At 41.1% G+C, this 18391-nt stretch overlaps 1 protein-coding gene across 1 annotated transcript in view; it reads right to left on the bottom strand.

The window, feature by feature from the left end:
- The window catches only part of SHC3 (SHC adaptor protein 3), a 160383-nt gene that overhangs the window by 22704 nt on the left and 119288 nt on the right, over positions 1-18391 (bottom strand). The window contains 4 exon segments of the mRNA XM_082471281.1: positions 8983-9278; positions 12704-12862; positions 15905-15992; positions 16946-17096. Of these exon segments, the coding sequence (XP_082327407.1) occupies positions 8983-9278; positions 12704-12862; positions 15905-15992; positions 16946-17096 (694 nt within the window).

Below are 18391 nucleotides of genomic sequence, written 5' to 3'. Positions count from 1 at the left end.
ATAGTGCTATGAACAACAGTATGCAAATTGGATAACCTAGATGAAATAGACAAATTCCTAGAAACACAAAACCTACCAAGACTAAGTCACAAAGAAATAGAAAATATGAATAGACTTATAACTAGTAAGAAGATTGAATCAGTAATCAAAAATCTCCTAACAAAGAAAAGCCCTGGACTTGATGACTTCACTGGTGAATTCTACCAAACATCTAAAGAGGAACACATACCAATTCTTCTCAGATTTCTCCCAAAAAATAAAGACAAGGGGACACTTCTTAACTCATTGTATACATTCTATCAGCATTACCCTGATACCAAAGCCAGACAAGGACACTACAGGAAAAGAAAACTACAGACCAACATCCCTCAGGAACACCGATGTAAAAATCCTTAACAAAATATTAGCAAACCAAAGTCAGCAGCATATTAAAAGGATGATACACTATGACAAAGTGAGATTTATTCCTGGAATGCAAGAATGACTCAACTTATGAAAGCACATCACATTAACAGAATGAAGGGGGAAAAAATGTCAATACTACACAAAGCAAACTGCAAGTTCAATGTAATCCCTATCAAAGACGCAATGACCTTTTTTGCAGAAATGGAAAACTCCATTCTAAAATTCATATAGAATATCAAGGGACATGAATAGCCAAAACAATCTTGAAAAAAAAAAACAAATTAGAGGACTCCCAGTTCCTGATTTCAAAACTCACTACAAAGCTACAGTAATCAAAACAGTATGGTGCTGGTATAAAGATAGGCATCTAGACAAATGGAATAGAATAGAGAGCCCAGAAACAAATCCCCACACATATGGTCAAGTGTTTTTTTACTAGGGTGCTAAGACCATTCACTAGAGAAAGGACAGTCTTTTCAACAAATGGAAAACTGGATATCCACATTCAAAGAATAAAGTTGCAAGATAAAAGTTTCAAGACATTGAACGTGCAGTGATGTCTTAGATATGACACCAAAGGCACAGGCAATCAAAGAAAAATAGACAAATTAAACTTCATGAAAATTTTAAAGGTTTGTGTATCAAAAGACACTATCAACAATATAAAAAGGCAACACAGAGAATGGAAGAAAATATGTGTAGATCGTGTATTTAATAAGGAATTAATATCCAGAATATATAGAAAACTCCTAAAACTCAACGATAAAAAAACCCAAACAACTCAATTAAAAAAATGCACAAAGAACTTGAGCTGCCATTTATCTAAAGAAGATATATAAATGACCAATAAGCACACAAAAAGATGCTCAACAAAACTGATCATTAGGGAAATGCAAATCAAAACTACAATGAAATACCATCTCACATCCACTAGGATGGCTACTATCAAGAAAATAGAAAATAAGTGTTGGAGAGGATGTGTAGAAATTGGTACCCTTGTATACTGTTGCTGAGAATGTAAAATGGTGCAGCCACTGTGGAAAAAATATGATGGGTTCTCAAGAAAATATTACAAATGAATTACCATATGATCCAGTAAATCCACCTCTGGATATATACTAAAAAAATTGAAAGCAGGGTCTGGAAGAGATATTTGCATACCCATGTTCATAGCAGCATTTTTCACAATAGCTAAAACAAGGAAGCAACCCAAATGTCCATCCACTGATGAATGGATAAGCAAAATGCGATATATACATATAATGGAATATTGTTTAGCTTTAAAAAGGAAGGAAATTCTGACACATTCTACAATGTGGATGAAACTTGAGGGCATTGTGCTAAGTGAAATAAACCAATTACAAAAAGACAAATACTGTATGATTCCACTTATATGAGGTATACTTAGAGGAGTCAAAATCATAGATACAGAAAGTAAAATGGTGGATGCCAGGGACTTGGGGGTGGGAATGGGAAGTTATTGTCCAATAGGTATAAAGTTTCAGTTTTGAAAGATGAGAAGAGTTCTGGAGATGGATGGTGGTGGTGGTTGAATAACTATATAAACATACTTAATATCATTGAACTGTACACTCAAAAAGTGGTTAAGATGGTAAATTTTATATTACATATATTTTACCACAATAAAAAGTGAAGAGGAAAAAAAAGGAAAGGAAGAAAAAGTAGGCAAAGGATCTGAATAGACATTTCTCCAAAGAAGATACACAAATTGCCAATAAGCACATGAAAAGATGCTCAACCTCATTAGTCATCAAGGAAAATGCAAATCAAAACCACAATGGTATACCACTTTACATCCACTAGTATATCTAGAATCAAAAAGTCAGATAATAACAAGTGTTGGTGATGATACAGAGGAATTGGAGCCCTTATACACTGCTGGTTGGAATGTAAAATGGTATAGCTGCTTTGGAAAACCGTCTGGCATTTCATCAAGTGACAAATTATATAGTTACCATTTGACCTACCAATCCCACTCCTAGATATATATCCAAGAGAAATGAAACATATGTCCATGCAAAAACTTGTACATACCATTTATAGCTGCATTATTCACAATAGCCAAGTGCCCATCAACAGACTAATCATAAAATGTGGTATGTCCAAAAATGGAATATTATTCATCCATAAAAAGGAATGGAGTGCTGACACACATTACAGCATGGATAAGCCTTTAAAACATCATGCTAAGTGAAAGAAGTTAGTCAAAAGTCCACATATTATATAATTCTATTCATACGTATGTCCAGAATTGGATAATCTATAGAGACAGAAAATAGCTGAGTGGTTCCTAGGGCTGCGGGATGGGAGGATAGGGAGGTGATAGCTAAATGGTACAGCATGAAAATATTCCAAAATGGACAGTGATGATGGATGCATGTATCTGAGAATATACTAAAAACCACAGAATTGTACACTTCAAGTGTGTATTACGTAAATTCTGTCCCAACAGAGCTGTTTTTAAAGATCTTTATGTTTACCAGTCCATAAATAATACAAGAGACAAGAAACAAGTTAAATAATGCCACAAGAAAGCAAGGACCCAAATCACAACGTGGGAAATTCTACAGACAAATGTCCAGTTCATCAAACAAATCAAGGTGTAGAGGGAAACAGAAAGAAAGCTGTTACAGAGTGAGAATCTTAAGAGACATAATGAAATGCATGATGTGGACCATCTATGGATTCTGATTCCAATAAACTTACTATAAAAAGAATATCTTTGAGATAATCAGGAAATTTTGAGTATGTTTAGTAATTAGTTTTGGTTTTTGTTGTCTATAACAATGACATGTTGTTGTTGTTTTAATGTCCTTATTGGTAGAGATGTGTGGTAAGGTAGTTATAGTAGGAATGATAGGAGGCTCAGGATCTGTTATGAAATACTTTGCAAAGCTCCTCTTCCCCTTCCTTTCCTCTCCTTTTCCTTCCTAAGCGAACAAAAAGTCCAAATGCCAAGAAGAGAGGTATCTGTGCTGTGGGGGTCATGTAGCCACAATGGCCCCAAATGGCATCCCGGAGTGCGGGCAGAGTGGGTGTGCCCAAGGGCTGGACGGATGGACGGACTGGCACAGGGTGTCAGAAGCATCCATGCCAAGGAGAAGGTTGGGCAGCCCACTATGGAAGTCACAGCCAAGGAGGGGAAGGGCGTGTATGTAGAAGGATTGAGCAGTGTGGGTGTCAAAACATGAACAGGGTGAGGAGGGAACCCACATGGGGAACAGTTGGACAGAGGAGTCGAAATCCAGGCTTGCTGAGGAAGGTTTCCACATACAAGGAAGTTCATCAAATAGGGAAAAACATTAAGAATAATGGGAGTCAGGTTTCTCATTGTTGGAGAAGGGAGTCCCTTATTTGTTACGGCAGCACAGGCTAGACTGACTGGTACAAAGGGAATTTCAAAATAACAACAGGACTTTATTAAGTGGAGGGATGGGGTGGGGGGGGTTTTTTGTTTTCTTAATTACCCTGAGAAGAAAATAAAACCCTAATAAATGTGGATGTTGGATGGTTGTCATGGTTTGGTGAGTTTAGGAATGCAAAAGCCCCTGTACACGCTCTCAAACATGCCGTAACCTGAGACCACGATAACGAAGCCCATGGAATACCCAGCAATGTGTGGCAGTAGCTTGTTCAAATGAAAGCACAGGGCCCACATCACTTTGCTGGCCCTTCAAGGCCAAAGTGATGAATCAATGATAAATGAGTCAGGGAATAATTTTAGACACAGAGGGCTGACTAAATGATTCTGAAAGATGTTGAAAAGAAAAAAAGGTGCACCAGACTCCATATCTGAGGCTGTTCCTACAGACCCACTCGCTGGCTTCTTTCCAGCTGCTGTTATCTAGGGTCAGTAGCCTCAGCACCTCTGCAGGAGCTCAGAAGCCCTGCCACAGTGATTCTTGTCACCCACATTTCCAGCACCCCCAGGCGCCCTCGTCTTGAACAATCAGTGCACAGTGGGAAGGCACATAGGTTGGTATACTCTGGAGTAAATTTAGACGTAGAACTGTTTTGCATCCTTATTTATCTGAGTAATCTGTTCTGCCAAGTTTCCGCCTTTATAGTCAGGGACCAACCAATTACCATGAAAATCAGATGAATAAATATTGAAGAGAATGTGTTCATCGTCTATTTTGGTGTCCTCACAGCAAGGAAGTGACATTACGTTTTTAATTAAGTCTTTCATTTCCATTTTCTTTTTCAGCTAAATCTGTCCTCCATAAGATCAATTAAGCTAGATAATCAGATCCAACAAAAAGCCCCCCAAAAGAACAGTTATTAGTAGGTGTGATTTACAGATTTTCCCAACCATACTGCAAATTTCTCCTCCAAAATTAAAGCTGTAGAGACAGCACAGCTTGGGGTGTTTGGGCTTGCTCAGGCACCTGGTCTAACTTCATGTCCTCCTTGTCTTCTACATTATTTTGATACTGGTTCATGAATGTATAATATATTAGTAGTAGTACGTATCTTTTGTAAATCATCTTTTTGTCTATAAGGACTGAGTGAACAAAAAAATTAATCATCTTTGATCTATAAGAGGGTATAATTTAGCTAAATTTTAACTTTAAAAAAATACCTAAAATTTTCAACTGAAATATTTATATTCTCATAGGATTTCTATTTCCCTCCTATTTTCCTTTAGATAACTACAACTAATTTAATAGGCAGCCAACTCAAATGGAAAGAACTCTGGACTGAGTCTGTGTAGAAAATCTCATTTGTGACCCCAGGTCACCTTCTTCGGTCCTCAACCTCCTAACCTGAAAAAGCCTGAGATTGATTTATGTATTCAGTTGTCTAATGCTTATTGAACACCAGCTATGTGCCAGGCACTATTCTAGATGGTGGGAAATACTGCAATGAGCAAGACTGCTACCCTCATGGAGATTATAGTCTAGTGGGGGAAACGAAATAATAAACAAATTAGCAAATAAACGAGTACTTGTTTGTGATAAGTGCTTAAGGGTAAAAATAAATCAAGGTAAAGAAATAGGGGGTATCTAGGGGATTCTATTTGAGGTAAAATGGTGGGGGAAGTCTCCTCTGACCTGAGTAAGCCTAGATCATTGGAAGAGGTGTGTATAACCACATAATCTTGACACGCAAACCAGACGAGCACACACAAGCGAAGGAAGCAAAGACAGTGAAGACAGATTTCTCTTATGAACCTTTTTCAGGTGAAAAAATCCCAAAGGAAATATTAGGACTCCAAATCCATGATTACTACGTCAAGACCAAGCAGGGTTTATGCCAGGATGCAACATCAGAAAAATCTACCTGTGTAATTTCCCACATGAATGGACTTGAGGAAAAAAATCATGGTATTATCTCAAAAGCTGCTGAAGAAGCATTTGATAAAGTTCAATACCTATACATGAGAAAAGCAGTTGGGCAATTAATATGTATCAGTAGGTAATGAGAGCAGAGATTGCCCTTTTAACTGGCTCGTGGACATATCCCAGGTGCCAAAAACAATGCCTGGATTAGTAGTCATCCAGTACACATTTGTTGAGTGAATGAATGAATGAAGTCTTTTAGGTTGATAAGGACACCTTCCAAAAGCTTACATCATCCTTAAGGGAACAAAACCTCAAACATTCCTTCAGGTTAGAAACTGAACAAGGGCGCCCTCTCCTGGCCAATGCTCAAAGGTGCCCTCTAAGGTCTGGGATTGGAAGGCAGGCGAAAAAACTGTCAGTGTTTGCAATGGCAATGACCGCGGGTCCAGTAAAACGACCACAATCATCAAAATTTCCAGGCTCAAGGTCACACTACTTTCCTCTCCCTGCAGCAACAACTACTGAGAAAAAATGATCAAAAATAACATACCACTTACAACAGGAACTAAAACTAGACACCCTAGGAAATAACCTAACAATGGAAACAGAAGAACTTTCTGGAGAGAATTTTAAAATTCTAACAAAAGACATCTTAAAACTAAATAAATGGAGACATGCCATGTTCATGGAGGTGATGATTTAATATTGAAAAGTGTCAGCTCCCCCCAAATTAATCTGTAAATTCAGTGCAAGTCCTATCGAAACCCCAGCATGTATTTTTGGTGACTTGATAAACTGAATCTAAAATCATAACAAAGAATAAAGGTCTGAGAATAGCTAAGACAACTTATAAAAAGGAGACTCAAGAGGAAGGACGCACACCACCAGATATTAAGACAGTTTAAAGCCGTAACGACTAAAGCAGTATGGAACTTGCACAAGGAACAGACGGTCAAATCAGTAGAACAAAACTGAGAGTCCAGAAACAGACTCATGACACAGAGACTTAGTGTGTAATAGAAGAAGCATCACTACCACAGAGAAAAGATGAATTATTTGGTAAATTGTGACAGGAGAACTGGCTCACTACATGGCAATTTTTAAAGTGTTGGGTCCTATCTTATATCATCTTCCAAAGTAACTTCAGTTGGAATTGAAAGGTAAATGTGAAAGATAAACAATAAAGCTAGTAGGAGAAAATATAGAGTACTGTACATCTGTGATTTGTAGGTGAGAAACCTTTTAAAACTCAAAACTATAAACCATAAAGGGGAAAATTGATGGATTCAGCTACATTCCCAAAAAAAAAGACTTTTATCTGATGAAGAATGTCACAGACAAAACTATCTGATAGGTGAAGATGTGGGAGAGTACATATGGAGATTCTATTGCTGGAATAAACTCAAGAAAACCCAATAAGAAGATTAAAAGAGAAACATGGGGGAAAGATAGGAACATAAAATTTATGGAGAAACCTGTTAAAGTGCAATCAAAGAATTGTACAGCAAACAATGAGACATCACTTCACTCCCCACCCGCACCAGATTAGCAAAACTAGATAGAGAAGGGGTGGGTGTGGGACCCTCACACTCTGCTGCTGTACATGTCAGTAGCCCAGCCATTCTGGAAGCAGATGCAACCCCTGAGGACATTAAATGTATGTACATCCTGTGATCAAACACTCCTGGGATCTGCCCCCAGAGAGACCATCCCAGGTGCAGGGGAAACAGGCACGAGGTTTGCAGCACCTTCAGTTTTTCAATCCTTCACAAGAGAGCTCAGGAAGTGATGTGCAGACGGTGTATCCAGTGAGCCCCAGATGGCTCACCCAAGTAACAATTCAGTATACGGAAGGCACCACTGACATCTTAAAAACATGTACCAAAGGGAAAAAGAAAGAAATGATTTGTGGAATAACATCATGTTTGCAAATTTCTGAAACACACAAACACAAAATATGTATTTTCCCTGGTGTGCATATATGTAAAAAAAATCCACACAATGAAAGAAGGTGAATTGGATATATGGGGAATGGTTGCCCAGCTAGAGAGTGGAAGAGAAGAGAAGGTGCAGAGGTCTAGGGAGCTGAGGTGTGCAGGCAACTTAGTCTAGACACCTGAGGCAACAAATCATCTCAGGTAACACCGCCTCTTTCCCCAAACACACACAGTTAAATTGTGTCCAAGTCCAACTGAAGACTGTCTTCATCCCTACCTGTCAATCAAAAAATGCAATGTCCTTCATAGAGAACAGACTTGTGGTTGCCAAGGGGAAGGGGAGGTTGGGGAGGAAAGGATTAGAAGTTTGGGTTTAGCAGATGCAAGCTATTATATATAGAATGGATAAACAGCAAGGTCCTACTGTATAGCACAGGGAACTATATTCAATATCCTGTGATAAATCATAATGGAAAAGAATATGAAAAAGAATATATATATATATATATATGTATAAGTCACTTTGCTGTACAGCAGAAATTAACACAACATTGTAAATCAACTACACTTCAATAAAATTTTTTAAAAACTCAATGTTCTTAACCACTATTGAGATAACTCTACCTGCTGCTTTCTTTTCACTGCATAAAAAAAGTTTAAACAACAATCCTGGAATTTACTCAATGGTTAGGCTAAGGTAACTACATTTATTAAACTTAGTACTTCTTGGACTGTGCCAGGGTGAAGTCAAATTTATTTATTGACTGAAAGATGGTATATTCAGTCAATCCCACAGAATTATTCAGACACAACTGTACTGCCAGGAAGAGCCAAAATCACTGCCATGAGGTATTACTTCTCTGGGTGGGAAAGCAAGAGACTAATTAATAGGAGGCTTACTTACTGCTTCATCACATTTTATAACCCGCAAATAAAAACTGGTGATTCAACTTGTAGAGATATTTGAGGTAAATATTAAAAGCCCAGGAGCCCTGTACTTCTTTGTCCACTATGAACGTATTTGGAAGGAAAACTTTCTCAGTTTTTGTACTAATTTTAAAGAACATGAGAATTAAGGCTTTCAACCTGGGCCCTGGGGATTTCCAAGTTTTATAACTAGCACAGGGGGCCCTGACCATGGGCTCCTGTAGCCTGGCTCTGGCCTGAAAGCATAAGTCCTCTGGGCCTGGTCTCCAGGGCCCTGGAGGAGTGACCGTCAGGACTCAGCAGGCATATGTGAGTAGAGGAGGGAAAGTGGTCCCCAGTGCAGTGGCCCAGGGTAGACTGTCGGAGGGAGGTTGGCCAGTGCAGGCCACACTCCGCCCTGCGCTCACCGTGCCTTCCGGGTCCACGAGCAGCAGGTGCTTGGCCTGGCCGTTGTGCATGCCAGTGAGGACAAAGGAGCCTGGGTTGGTGGTGCTCTTCCTGACCAGGAAGTCTCCATCTCTCTTCAGTAGCCCCTCTGCCTCCTTCCTGCTCATCTCCCCTTGGTACCAAGGCTCTGCTTTCAGCTCTTCCAGCATCTTGGCATCCGGGGCTCCAGGTGAGATGGGGCTGATGCACTCCACGGAGGCTGCCTTGCTCAACACAGGCCCCAAGGACTGGTTCTTGAGAGCATCTTCAAAAGGTTCTGCCAACAACATTTGCCAGCAACACGTCAATCCCAAAGAGAACAAATGATAAACAGTACAATGTGAGGGCTGGAAATGCAAAGGCAACTTCTACCAGAAAAAAAGAAGTGGAGAAAAATGACTGGCTGGTAATACAACAAGACTCATCATAACAAGTATTTGAAAGCAAAGCCCAAATCTTGGCATGACTCATTCCGATGAGTCTGCTTTCCCAAGACAGCTGGGCATTGCGTCTTGTGCCAAAGACTCAAGCACACCCTTTGCCTCACTAGTTAGAATGACTTCATTTTTGCACGCTGCAAGAGGCCATGCATACTACATGCCATCTACTTTCTCTGGAACGTTGGCTAGCCTCTTCAACAAATGTGTTCTCTTCTGAATAAAAACCTGCCGATACCAAAGAAAATACACAAAGGAAAAGACAAGTTGCAAGGTTTTGATTTCATGCAAAACTGAAACCCAGCCCAACAAATGTTTCTTTCAAAATTTTTGTATTAGGTGAATTCTTAAAAGAGAAGAAAACTGACATTTATTGGGTGCCTTTTGTGTGAGTTGCCCCAGGCTAGGAACTCTACCTCCCCTTGACCTTCACTTGTTTCCCTGCAGAAAAAGGCTCTTCTGTGAGTGTTTGAGATTGAGCTTGACTTTATGCCCTTCAGAACATACTTCTCTTCTCACTGCAGGCCATGACTCTAACAGCAACAAATATCAGTGGTAAGAGAAGTCACCAGGCTCATCTAATTAAATCTCAATGTTCGATTTTCAAACAAGGCAATATGTACAACAGCACTCTGAAACATGCCCACAGTGCCACACAAGTGTAAGGTGTTGTGATGATTATTTAGGACCCCACTGCCAACCTGCTACAATGCAAGCACCACAAGAACAAGAATGGTTCTCTCCTGGGCACAGCTACATCCCTCTAGTCCAACACTGTTCCTGGGACATAATTTGTCCCCATAAATATTCAGTGAGTGCTGTAAAATCAGACCAGTTTGCTAAATGTTGGTAGAGAATGGGCAGAAGTGAAGTGAATAAATGAAACCAAAACTAAATCATTTTGACACTTGTTAAATGATTTACAGATATGGGACAAAAAAGAGGTTAAAACTACGGGCTAAAATTATGTTCGTAGATTTTCTCTTTTTATTCTACTTTTACCCTGATTACCTGGAGTAGTTGAAAATTTGTATTCTCTTTCTGTACCATCACCATCATCACCACCATCACCATCACCACAGCATCCTCATCACCGTCATAATCACCGTCACCTCAGCCCCACCACTAGCATCAACGTCATCACCATCACTATCAACATCATCATCACCATCATCATCATCACCAACACCACTATCACCATCTTATCATTATTATCACCTTCATTACCACCATTACCATCATCACCATCACCATATCATTACCCTCATCACCATCACCACCATCACCATCACCATCACCACAATCATCAGCATCACCACCACCATCAGTACCATTACCATCACTATCAGCACCACTACCACCATCATTATTTAGCTATAGTGGTTCAAGATAAACACAGAGTGCTAGGTCTATTTTTCCATACTTTTCAATAGATACTAGCCTCTCCAGGGCTCTTTATACTTTCGGTTTCCCCTTCTCTAGTTTTGGGAGTAGGAGTAGAAATCGATGGATGAAAAAAGGGAGGTCTGGCTTTCATTTTTCCCATCTCAAACCCCAGCCCAATCTAACTCTCCTCAGGCTCTGGGGCCAGGAGTCACTGGTATATTGACTAAATTAAACAGTGAAAATTGTCTGACCATAAATACAACTACTAAACTGAAGTTGGGAGATATCATTACAACTGGAGCTACCACTTTGCTCTGCATCTTGAGAAGTTGCTTCATACCTCCTAGGCTATTGCCACATTTTTTTAAATGAAGAGATTGGATTAGATGATTCTACAGTTCTTCTGGCTCTGGTGATTTTTAAAATCAGAATGGGAGTCCAGTGTCCCATTCTGGGGAAAAATAGACTTTTGTTGTCATGGTGCAGCCTGTTTATAAAAACACTCAGCCCTGTCCTCACCCACATGCAATACCAGGTACGTATTGTATGTGGTGAACCAGCAGTGAAGTTACCAAACCTCTAGGGTTCTCTGTTTCCTCCTCTATAAAATGGTAATAATAATAATATCTACCCGTAGGACTATTGCAAAAATTAAATAAAATAATAAACACCTAGCCATGTGGTAGAAACTCACTTAGTGTTAGTCTCCTCTCCCTCCCTCTTCAGCCTGTAAAATTCTCAAGGAAATTGAAAAAGAAATTTGGGGATGAAAAGCTGTTTGTGAGCTTGGGAAGCTCTTTCAAAATTCCTTAACAACAATTTACGCTTTCATTAATCAGTTCACGGATGATTTATTTTTCCCAATCTATATGCCAAACAGAGGTCCATGGTACACATCATACTACAGTGCAATCAACAGTAGTTTGGGGTTATCTTCTTATCCCGTTTTATTTTTCATCAGAGTACCTGTCACTACCTGTAACACATGGTGGTTATTTAAACTTCATGAGAGTAGGGACTTTGTCTATTTTGTTTTCCTGTATATCCCCAGTAAGTAGACTAGTATTTGACACATGGTAGGTGTTCAGTGGAGAGGAAGAAGGGGAGAGAGAAAGAGAAAAAGTGAGAAGGAAAGTGAGTGTGTGTAGGCAAACAAGAGGGTATATTACAATTTCTTGCTTATATGTTAGTCTTGTTCAACAGACTAAGAGCTCTATGAAAACAGCGGCCAAGCCATTTCATCTTGGCATCCTTAAAACTGATATAGTATTTGGCACACAATATCTAATTAATACCTAAGTGAATAAATAAATGAATGCATTTATTTATATCATTTGTCTCAATACGACCTTCAAGAGCAAAGTCAATTATAAAACGGGGGTGGGGGGACTTCCCTGGTGGTCCAGTGGTTAAGAATCCGCCTTCCAATGCAGGAGACGCGGGTTCGATCCCTGGTCGGGGAACTAAGATCCCACATGCCGTGGGACAACTAAGCCTGCATGCTGCAACTACCGAGCCCATGTGCTCTGGAGCCCGCATGCCACAACTGGAGAGAAATCCGCATGCCACCACAAAGATCCCATGTGCTGCAACTAAGGCCCAACACAGCCAAATAAATTAATTAATTAAATAAAAAAAAAAAAAGAGGGGGAAGCTGCTTTGCCTCTGGACTGCAGAGAAGGTTGTAATTCCAAAGCAGGGGTTGGCCAAGTTCAAAGCCTTGAAAAGCTCAAGCATAACCCAGAAAAATACAGCTAATCAGCATCATTAATCAAAACCCCACTAGAAGAAAATTCAGTAATTGCACAGATTTCAAACAAAAGACAATGTAAGAAAACAGCCTCAAAAGAGAAAAATCCAGTGGCAAATGGAAACCCACTCATGTCAAAGAGGTCTTTCCGTGGGCTGCTTTCTGCACTGCTGCCTGCGGCCAGCCCAGCCTGCAGCGGGATACACTGGGTGTTGACATAGGTGGGGGCTTCTCCCGTAGGGGCCACATGCGATTTCCTTTCCGGCATGCTGTAGATGTCCAAAGACCCTGAAACAAGAAAACAGCCCTCTTTTCTCTTCTGATCGTAACGTTATTCATGTTAAGCTACCCAGTGATTCACAGAAAAGTTCCTTTAGCCCATTCATAAGAAGATCCTTCTTTCAGATGCCCATCCATTAAATCTCCTCTCTGACCCTCTCACACCCTGTTGTACTCTGCTAGGATGCTCTCCACTCCCTCCTGTCAAAATGGGACCTACTGGCCCAGGATGATGGACGCCGTGAAGGTTAGGAGCCTTACCAAGACCCTAGGCACCTCTGACCCGGGCTGGGGGGAGCGGAGGGGGGCCACACCTGCTGCAGAAGCTGCCTCAGCCTCCTCATCCCCTTTACAAAGGCCTGAGATCAAAATAACTGAGCAGAAGAACAGGGGGCCTTATTTTCATTGCTCTTTTTTTAAGTGTAGGGGAATGCTTCATATCTTAACTCCATTAGAAATGCAATGCAAGTGCTGTGACCCCATTTTATTAGCAAGTTACTTCCTAATGAATGAGGCACCTTCCTTATAAAACAGAGTCAGGCTTGCGCCTTCATGGGACTTCCCAACTGGACCAAGACTCTGTCAAGGCAGGGTCAGGCTGTCCCTGCTCTTGTTGCCTGAGGCGAATGAAGGGCGTTGCCCTGCTTGAGCCACTATCCGATTCTTTGTATGGGATCGTTGTTTCTAACAGGCTTCCACAGACACTCTCAAGATCGCCTTGGGCCTGGAGAGAGGTCACAGAAAAACTCAAAAAAATCTCGTGGGCTGTGGAAGTCGGCTCAATCCAGCTGGCAAGAGTGGGTTCAGGGCTTTTGAAGAAGCTTTCCCACGAGCCCACTGAAGGACTTCTGGCAGCACCACTGTCTCTGGCCTGTAAGCGTGAGAATGCAGGTGTCCTGCAAAAACCCCTTCTCTGGGTAGCATCTCCGCAAATTCCTGAGCTCTGTCTACTCCTCTCCCCGGATGTGGTATCTATGCGTCACTGGTCGTTCCTGGCTTAGTGATGACTCTCTGCCGTTCAGACGTCTGTATGAACTGCAGACAGCTCAGTCTGTAAAAAGAACTTTACAAACTAATCTTTAAAAAGATCAAAAGCCCAGTGAATAAGCTGCTGACGACGGCCCTTTCCCACTTCAGACATTGGCAGGTGCTGAGTCGGGGGCAGGGAGACACACCCTCCCTGGTGTTGGTACCCAGAGTTCAGTTTCATTTAGGGGAAATGGCTGCTAGCAGATCAATAAGGAACATTTGTATTTGTTCTATGGAAAAGATATTTATTGCTTACAAATAAGAACTTGAAATTTATTTATTCTCTTTACACAAGAACTTGTGTAAGGCTCATTTTTGCCCCGGTGAACTTCTTACATTGTCTGCTCTTGATCTGGCTGGAATAACTTGAATATAAAAAAAGACCTCATTTTCAAATAAACCTGATGAATTTTCAATAGAGTAAATATCTCATGTAAGTAATGTGTCTCCTTTAGTCTTTAGGAGTTATATGTCTATGTACACAATTGCTGTATAATACTTTTTAAATGTATATAGAACAAAGATGAAAAATGTTAAAAAAAAAAAGTGCCTCCGGCAAAGTTATAACTTTAATGTGCTATTTGCATCCTATTCTGAGATAGAGCCGTGTGGTGTACTGACTGGGTTTTGTGGATTATAGGCTAGGCAGTAGGGATGGGTCACCTTTCAGCTGGGACTGGCAAGACATGACATTCTTTCATCGGGGGGAAATTTTAAAAATATATTGTCGGGCTTCCCTGGTGGCGCAGCGGTTGAGAATCTGCCTGCCAATGCAGGGGACACAGGTTCGAGCCCTGGTCTGGGAAGATCCCACATGCCACAGAGCAACTGGGCCCGTGAGCCACAATTACTGAGCCTGCGCGTCTGGAGCCTGTGCTCCACAACAAGAGAGGCCGCGATAGTGAGAGGTCCGCGCACCGCGATGAAGAGTGGCCCCCACTTGCCACAAGTAGAGAAAGCCCTCGCACAGAAACGAAGACCCAACACAGCCAAAAATAAAATAAATAAATAAATAAAATTTATTAAAAAAATATATATATATATTGTCAATTACTCACCAGAACAAATGGCAATAATGAATGGAAAAGCCTTAATGTTAAACCAACAAATGTAAATTTCTATACCCAGAAGTGTACATTGGATCTTAGCTCGTTTGTCACTCCATCTCCTTCAGGCCCTGAACAGTTAGTAGTCAGGGCCGCAGAGCTATTGAAAGTTATAGAAATGTTTGAGGTGGGAAAAAGTTTAAAATTAAAAGAGACTTTAAAAATGTATGTATACATACACACACATATATGTATGTGTAGAAATAACTGTCTAGAGAATAGAGACATGTTAGCGGTTAGCTTAAACTAAATAGTCATTAAATAGCCGTATAATTTTTAATGTGGGATGTAGGTGCGTGCTAAGAGGTTGGATAAGAGGTGGAAGTGTCCTCTGACAGGACCCAAGGCTTGTGAGGGATTTGTATCCCTGGTACTATCTCTGCCAAGGGCCAGCATTGCTCCACTCTTCCTGAAGTTGACCCTGGAGAGGGAAGGCAGGGGTGAGGCAAGGAAGGGAAAGCTACAAGCTACTGCTGGGAGCCACCGGGGTTCAGCCCTGCCGGGGAGCTGAGGGACAACACAAAGCACGCCCCACAGTCTCCCAAACCAGCCCCGTTTGAAATGGGTGCAGGTGCCCCTGGGGAGGTGAATTCCTCAGCCCCTGGGCAGGCAAGCCCTCCTGCCAGAGAAAGGCCTTAGGAGGAAAGTCTCAGGGTGCAGGAAGCACTGGGGCGGGTGGGGGCAGTGAGCTGGTCCTGGTGCCAGGGGCGGCATCATCTGATGTGTGCCCTCAGACATGCCCAACAGCCATTATTTCTATTTCTATGATCTGGCTGGGAACCTGCAGTCGCACCCACAGCAGGTATTTCCAGTGGGTCATTCTGCCACTCCACAGGAGAGGAACTACCCACTAGGGAGCACGTCACTTTCAAAAAGTATTTTTTACGTTTCTTGTCCACCTCACCTTGCCTCTCACCTTGCCTGACAGGTGTTTGCTGCCAGTCTTCGCCAAGCGGGTCTCCTAAGTGTCTCCCCTGGTAGTAAGTTTGCTCTTTTCCTGCAAACTATAGACATATGTAAATACACAGAGTGAAAAAGTCATCCTCTTCTTGTTTCTGCATCTTTAAAAGCCATAGTACAGTAGAAGGGCCTTCAATGGCCAACGGATTGCATGCCTATTACACCCAATTTTCCCTTCATGCCTCTCGGTTGGCATTAAGATTTGGGGAATAAGTTTGTGTGGGTGTGAGAAAGAGGCTGTATCTCATCAAAACCACAAATGCCCCCTGTTTTCATTAACCCCCACATCCCTTCCCTAAGTGTGACCATAAATTGAGCTCTTTACATGTAGCCACATCACTCAACATGGCCTAAAATAGATTTCAGTTAAAGATTATCTGTGTGTCAGAACATACTTCCCACCCAGCACATACACCCATAACCATTCATGCCTTGGCAAGTCCACCTTGCTGATTCCTTCTCAGACTTAGAGCTACTGACACTTGGTTTCAATGTTATTTGCCACTTTCATTGGTGGCATTGTCATTCACATAAGGTAGGTGACATCAAAAAATTCCCTATAACGAAGAGATATCATGGAGATACCATAACTCTAGAAAACGAATGCCTTACTAGAATTTCAAGTTAGAGGGAAAATCAGGGAAATAAGCAAAACAGAAAAACTCAAAAAAATCTCATGTTACATCCACTCTCCTTTCAGAGAACCCAAAGCACCCCAGGCTTTTTAGAAGTCTTGAACTCTCTCTTTTCCTCATTAAGTTCACAGTAGAATGGGATTTGTGCTAGGATGAAGAGGAACTCCCAGACTCAGGAATCACAATACAGCTCCAAGGCTTTTGGCGTTAAAACAAAAGCTTCCTCTACTTGTCTGCTTTGTGAAATTCAAGGGGGAAAAGTTTGCGAGTTTTTCTGTCTGGACCTGAAAATAAAGTTGAAGAAAGCAAAAGGAAATAAAGTTCAGTCAGCCACCATCCAAGGAAAAAGGTATAAGCCTCACCTGGGCTGTGTCAGAACCGTGGGGTCTGGCTTTCAGTCGAGCATCTACAAACCCCCCTGGAGGAGGCATCTTGCTTGGAATGCTGTTGTAGTACGGGTGGTCTGAGCCATCACCCTCCTCTTCAGTCCATGGCTCATCTAGACTCTGCATTCTGTTAAAAGAGGATTTTCAGGGACTTTAGCCAAAAGTTGAGCTTGCAGTCAAAACCAAAAAATCTAATGTTAGTAATTGTTGCCCCAGAAAGCAGAGTTTAGTCACTGCCCCTTTAACCATCTAGGTCTCAGGCATATATATAAAGCAGATGAGTGGTTTGGCCAAATATCCCTGACTTATTCACAGTTCTACCCTTTAGAAAATTCTGGTCATATTTGAAACAGGAAAGAACTCCTTTTTTAAAATTACACTTTAATAAGGAAAGATATAATTTATATGTAAGGATAACCAGTTTCTCAAGGCATAGACACACATTTTAGTACATTATGAAATTTACCCAAAACAAAATTAACTTTAAAATGGACATTTAGTGACATCAGGGAAAATGACAGAGTAAGGACCTCTGAAAATTCTCTCCTCTGTAATAGCAACAAGAAAGCTAGCAAAGAAAATTTCATAATCAACTTTTTCATAACTCTGGAAATTAACCAGAAGCTTGTAGCAACCTAGAGCGTGTTTATTAAACAAACAAAAAAACACAAACAGCTGTCAGAACAACAGCTTTGTTGCATTGTAACTTGCTTTATTGTCATCTCCATGGTAGCCTTAAAAACCCAAATCCCACGGTCACAGTGAAAACCAGCAGCCTAATAGCCATGGGAGGGGGCAAAAGAGCATTGAGGCTCCTTCAAAGCCCTATTCCCAGAGAACAGTCATTATGACGCTTCTGGTCATTCTCTAGAATCCACCACTCCAAAGGTTGTCTTTATTTGACCTGATTCAGAGCTTGTCCAGGGAACATAGCTTCTTCCCCAGGGTCATTTGTCAAAAACAATTAGAGGCACTTCTTTAACATTGTGGCTCCCTGAAACAGTAGATAACATTTGGGGTAAAGAGTAAGCTAATCAGAAAGCTTAAAGAAAAGCTGGGAAATAATAAGCTTTGACATAATTCTGGCAATCTAGAAGGCTGCATGTATACGAGGGTTGTTTTCATGGCCAGGGTTCTGTGCCTGCTCAGAAAAGATGTAAAAAAGCTCTAGTTCTCACCTGTGACTGACTTTGAAGCTTTGCACAAGCAGGAAGTAAAAGCTAACGCAGAGTTGTCAGCTGCCTAACTGAGTGTTGAAGGAGTGCCCCAACACACACACAGAACCCCTCAGCAAAAACTGTGGGACTTAGTGGTTTCAGACATTTAAGGAAATCTCTTTTCAGTCATTAGCTGTCTAATAAATGAACTGAGCTGAGTTGTCAGTGGCCATATGTGACAAAAAATACAGACTTTACTAAGTTA

The sequence above is a fragment of the Balaenoptera physalus genome, assembly GCF_965194825.1.
Source record: "Balaenoptera physalus genome assembly, chromosome: 7".
Lineage (NCBI taxonomy): Eukaryota > Metazoa > Chordata > Mammalia > Artiodactyla > Balaenopteridae > Balaenoptera > Balaenoptera physalus.
The sequence above is the reverse complement of the archived record's forward strand: the minus strand, read 5'-3'. Positions and strand labels throughout refer to the sequence as shown.